The sequence below is a fragment of the Dicentrarchus labrax genome, unplaced genomic scaffold (genome assembly GCF_905237075.1).
Source record: "Dicentrarchus labrax unplaced genomic scaffold, dlabrax2021, whole genome shotgun sequence".
In the NCBI taxonomy this organism is placed as follows: domain Eukaryota; kingdom Metazoa; phylum Chordata; class Actinopteri; family Moronidae; genus Dicentrarchus; species Dicentrarchus labrax.
In genome coordinates this window covers 31,072,001-31,076,814 of record NW_026136711.1, presented here as the reverse complement: position 1 = coordinate 31,076,814, position 4,814 = coordinate 31,072,001, and the positions used below count along the sequence as shown (strand labels likewise).

Here is a 4,814-nt window from a genome sequence, read left to right as displayed (position 1 = left end):
TCTTTTTGTTCAATCTCTGTCTTGTTGCTTTAACCACAAAATAAAACATGAGGCAAAAAATTAACTTTAAAAGCTGTCATAAAAAGTAGTTTATCAGGTAACCAGAAGGTTGAATAGTTCAGTATAATACACAGTCATAAAGAAATACTCCAGCACAGTAACTAAGTATTTATATCGCTTTACGACTGCTAATAATCGCTCACTTGCTTCAAGCTGACTAACAAGTTTTAGTTTCTTACAGTGAAACAAACCCACACACACACACACACACTTCACTGACATAAAAACCAGCAGACAGCTCTATAGTGTGTGAGCTGTGAAGCCCTCAATGGTTAAAACAACAGAAGCCTCTAAAACTCACAGCCAGCCAGCCCAGCACTGGTCTGCCTTCAAAATAAAAGCACAGCCTGTCTGACTTGGAGTCTGGCTGCAACTAATAATTAACTCAGTATCTATTCATCTGCTAATTATTTGTTCATTTATTTGTTTAGTTTGTATAGGTCTGGGTACTCAACCTTAATTCCTTTTTGGTGCAGAGTCAGACTGAAATGTGTCTTTAGCTCTAATATCAAAACCTCTCAATACTGAAAGGCAGCATTAAATATCTGGTCCGAATCATAACCTCATAAACCTTTACTTTACTAAATCTGTTATCAAATAGTTCCTGATGCAAATCCAGTTTTTGTCAATTTTATACTGAGCATTGTTTATTTAGCTCATGTATTTATTGTTCGTGGCTGCCTTTGATTGGACATAAAAAACTTTATTAAATAAAAGAATAGGTTTTTAGAAAATCATACATACATATATATAAACTTACAGTATACATATAAGTAGTAGTTGTTCTCCTTAGAGACTTTTGTTTATTTTCTGTTGATCAACTAAATGATTCTTTGGTGAATCATTTAACTGTTTTCTGTTTCTGTTACACATAACTCAGATTTTAAGTCTTTTATTTAATGGGTAATTATATATTTATTATATATACACAACAGAATATGTTCCAGTGCACAGCAGGACATTAGGCTTGACACTGTTTTATTTATTATTTATTGAAAACAAACAGCATACATAATTCTACCATTCAAGATTAATTATAAATATGACATTATATAAAACAATGAGATACAATTCATACAGTGCAAACCTGTGACTAATTATTTTTTTTCTGTTGATCATTAAACAATTAATCACTTCAGGGCTCTTTGGGAGACGAGCTCTCAACTAACTCCTCTTAACTGTTTCTATTACACATACCACAGATTTTAAGTCTATGATTTAATGACATATATTTATTATACATACAACAAAAATATATTCCAGTGCACACCATAATATTAGGAATGACACCGTTTTATTACATTAAAATCAATACAATATAAACATAATTCAATATTAAATATAAATATTAAAGACAATAAGATACAATTCATATCAGAGTGCAAAACTGGCTTTTTCATTCAGTATATTTTCCAATATTCCAGTTCTACAGAAGATCAAAAATACAAACAATTTTAGCAAATAAATACACAAATATAAAATATTTAACAACCTCCAAAGTGACCCATGAATTCGATGGCTCTTATTCTGAAGGTGGCACCGGAAGAGAGCTCCTGACTGGAGCTTGACGGGGAGCTGAAAGGAGGATTTTCACTGAAATCACAGCGACTCGCAGTTTGTTGTTCAGCTGGATCTTCGGACTGAAAGTTTGACTCGTTTCAGGAGAGAAAAGTTTGCTTTTTACTCACCGGAAACGCGACAGAAACCCCGCAGACTGTCGAGCTTTGAGTGTTTATTTGAAGAGAAACAGCTGATTGTGGATCTGCTGTGGATCTCTGGGAGGAGCTGCAGCCCGATGCAGGCAGGTGATGGATGTCAGCGGGGCTCAAGGTGAGAGGACTGAAATACAACAGCAATGTGTAAGGGATGAAGAGTGTGAAGAGGAGAGACAGGGGGTTAACTCTCTCTCTGTCTGTCTCTCTCTGTCTGTCTCTCTGTCTGTCTGTGTGGAGAAGTTAAAGTCTGGTCACTGTGAATGATCAGTGGTCGAGAGACCCTGAAACATACTGTCTACTAGAGAGAGAGAGAGAGAGAGACAGACAGACAGACAGACAGAAAGAGAGACAGACAGACAGAAAGAGAGACAGACAGACAGAAAGAGAGAGAGAGGGAGGGGCAGAGAGAGAAAGAAAGACAGAAAAGAGGTTTTTATTGCTGCCCTGTGAGTCACAAGTTTGCCTGCAAACACACACACGCACACACTCTCACACACTCTCTCTCTCTCTCACACACTACACACACACACACACACACACACACACACACACACACACACACACACACACACACACACAGTCCTCTGTAAACATGTTTGCCATCATGGCAGCTCGGTGTGGAAAATGTTGTTTATTTGTTGTTTTGCCTAAAGGGTCAGTGAACTTTACAGCCAACAGAGTTTAATTTAGTTTTAGTTTTTAAATGTTTTAGGTTTTTATTTTTTAACTAATAGCCTACATTTAAAAAAAAAAATTGTATTAAAGTAAAAATACTCATTATGCAGAACGGCTCCTTTCACAGTGTTAAATGTTATATATATATATATACACACACATATATGAATACATGTAATTAAGTATTAATACTGTAACAAGTATTTTAATATTGTATTTGGAGCCAATTTTAGATACTTAGACTGGTTAATTTAGTAGTTTATTAGTGCTTTATATCATACATATTATATCAGGGTTTTTTAAATGTAAAAAGTAACTAAGAGTCAAATAAATGTAGTGTAGTAGAAAGTAGCACAGAATGGAAATACTGTATCATTGAGGAGGATCTACTTTAATGTGATATAATATTCACAGGTATGTTTTTATTAGTGTTTAATCACCTGAATAAAGGAATCTGTGTGTTTTTGTGACCGTAGAAGGAGACACCTTCTGATGTAGGAGAAACTATACGGTGGCAAGGCCCCATCTGGAGCCAGTGTTTGTCCCTTCTGGGCTACTGTAGAAACATGGCGGTTCAACATGGCTGCTGTTTGGTGCTGAGTCCGTCGTGTATGAAAACAGCTGCGTGCTGCGGCTGCTAGTAAAACTGAAACATGAAGAAAATGTACCAAAAAAAAAAAAAGAGCTAAAAGAGGCTAAAAAAGCTCTACCACTTTCATATCACACAGAGTTATTAGATTTATTGATTATTGATCTAAGAATATTGATCAGCAGGGATTTGAAGGTGTAGCAGACGAGGAGACTTGAGGAATGTGGTTCAGCTGCTGTCGACGGACAATGAAGATGTTGTTCAGGTGTTTGTTCTGCTGCTTTGTTCTCATACTAATCATCACGTTCCTACGAGCAGTATGCTGCCCTGCTGGTTCCAGGAGGCGTGTGTGTGTGTGTGTGTGTGTGTGTGTGTGTGTGTGTGTGTGTGTGTGTGTTATGATTCAGCAGCAGTAAAGGGTGTTTTAATTTGTCTTAATAAGATACTGCAGGAAAGAAAAATTAATGTTCTGTACTTTGAACTTTAAAATCACAAATAAAAAGTGATTTTTACTTTTAGTCACTCTACTTTTAATTTAATTTGTTTACACTACGACCTTTTTATTCCTGAAAACGTACAGACAAATCTGGCAGCTGATTTAAGTTCAGTACAGGTTTTTGGGCTGAAGAATCACACTAACATAGAGTTTTTGTGGATGTGAATGTGTGGAGTAATTAACTCAGCATTCAGCCACAGCCCCCTTTTAAAACATGTCTTTAAAAACTCATTACAGCAAAAAAAACCAACAAACAAAAACCTTCTGAATATATTTCCTTATTTTTATTACTGCAATAATAATTACATTTGGCTTTAGAATCTTTAATCATTAAATTATATTTTATAATTCAATTTTGTACGTTAAAAACATTCTTGATTAAGCAGCTTTTGACTTTGTGACACTGGCCTAATATGCAAGTTACAGAAAGATTCCCGATTAAGTTCTTTTTACTAGCTATATTGTTTTCGGCGTAGAAATAAAGATTAGAAAATTAAGTCAGTGTCACTTAAAACTACTAGTAAAAGCTGCTTAATCAATAATGTTTGTAACTTACAAAACTGAGTTATTGTTACTTAAAATATTTTATTTAACCAGCTTCAACCGTTTTTTGAGTTGAATTATAATTATAAACCATCAAACTCCATTATTTCTGCCGTTGTTATCAGAAGAAATGTACAATTTACTAAAAGACACACAAAAATGTAAAAGTGGAGTTTCAGCCGAGAGTAGAGACAACAACAAAGTGCTGAGCAGGTTGTGAGTTTTTAGAGTTTTATCACTGAAACCTGCTGCAGCTGAAAACAACACTAAGATCAGTGAGACTGAACCAGATAAACAACTCACTATAAAGCTCAGTGAACCTTCATCAACATGAGCGTCACATTGTCCTTTCATTTATTGTTTGTTGTAAAGAAAAGATTACACGTAATTGAGTAGTCAGGATACAAAATGAGGTTACTGTAATCAGTTACCGTAATATGTAATTAGATTACAATTACATTTAGTTAAAGTTTCATCAGTTTTTCTTATTTTTGATGCAAAATATCTTAGTTTACATTTTCTTTTCTAAGGTTGCATTGTTCATCATCTTATTATTATATATTTTATGTTAAATATTTGTTTTCTCTTGTTTTTTTGTTACGTGTTTGGTGCAAAAAAAAAAAAAAATAACGTAAAGTAATCAAGTTACGTTACTTTAACATTGTGATACTTGGATTGGGTTACTGACTACATTTTTAACAGGTAATTAGTAACTGTATCAGATTACAACCCTGAT

At 34.5% G+C, this 4,814-nt stretch overlaps 1 protein-coding gene across 2 annotated transcripts in view; it reads left to right on the top strand.

Moving 5' to 3' along the window:
- The first annotated feature begins 1,665 nt into the window (after window positions 1–1,665).
- arhgef3 (Rho guanine nucleotide exchange factor (GEF) 3) overlaps window positions 1,666–4,814 on the top strand; it is a 33,281-nt gene continuing 30,132 nt past the window's right edge. Inside the window, exon 1 of one of the 2 annotated variants that reach the window (XM_051413928.1) lies at window positions 1,666–1,890. In XM_051413928.1, the coding sequence (XP_051269888.1) occupies window positions 1,856–1,890 (35 nt within the window). In that variant the 5' untranslated portion in view covers window positions 1,666–1,855. The remainder of the gene's footprint in view (window positions 1,891–4,814) is intronic. The other variant, XM_051413930.1, reaches the window with a different exon arrangement.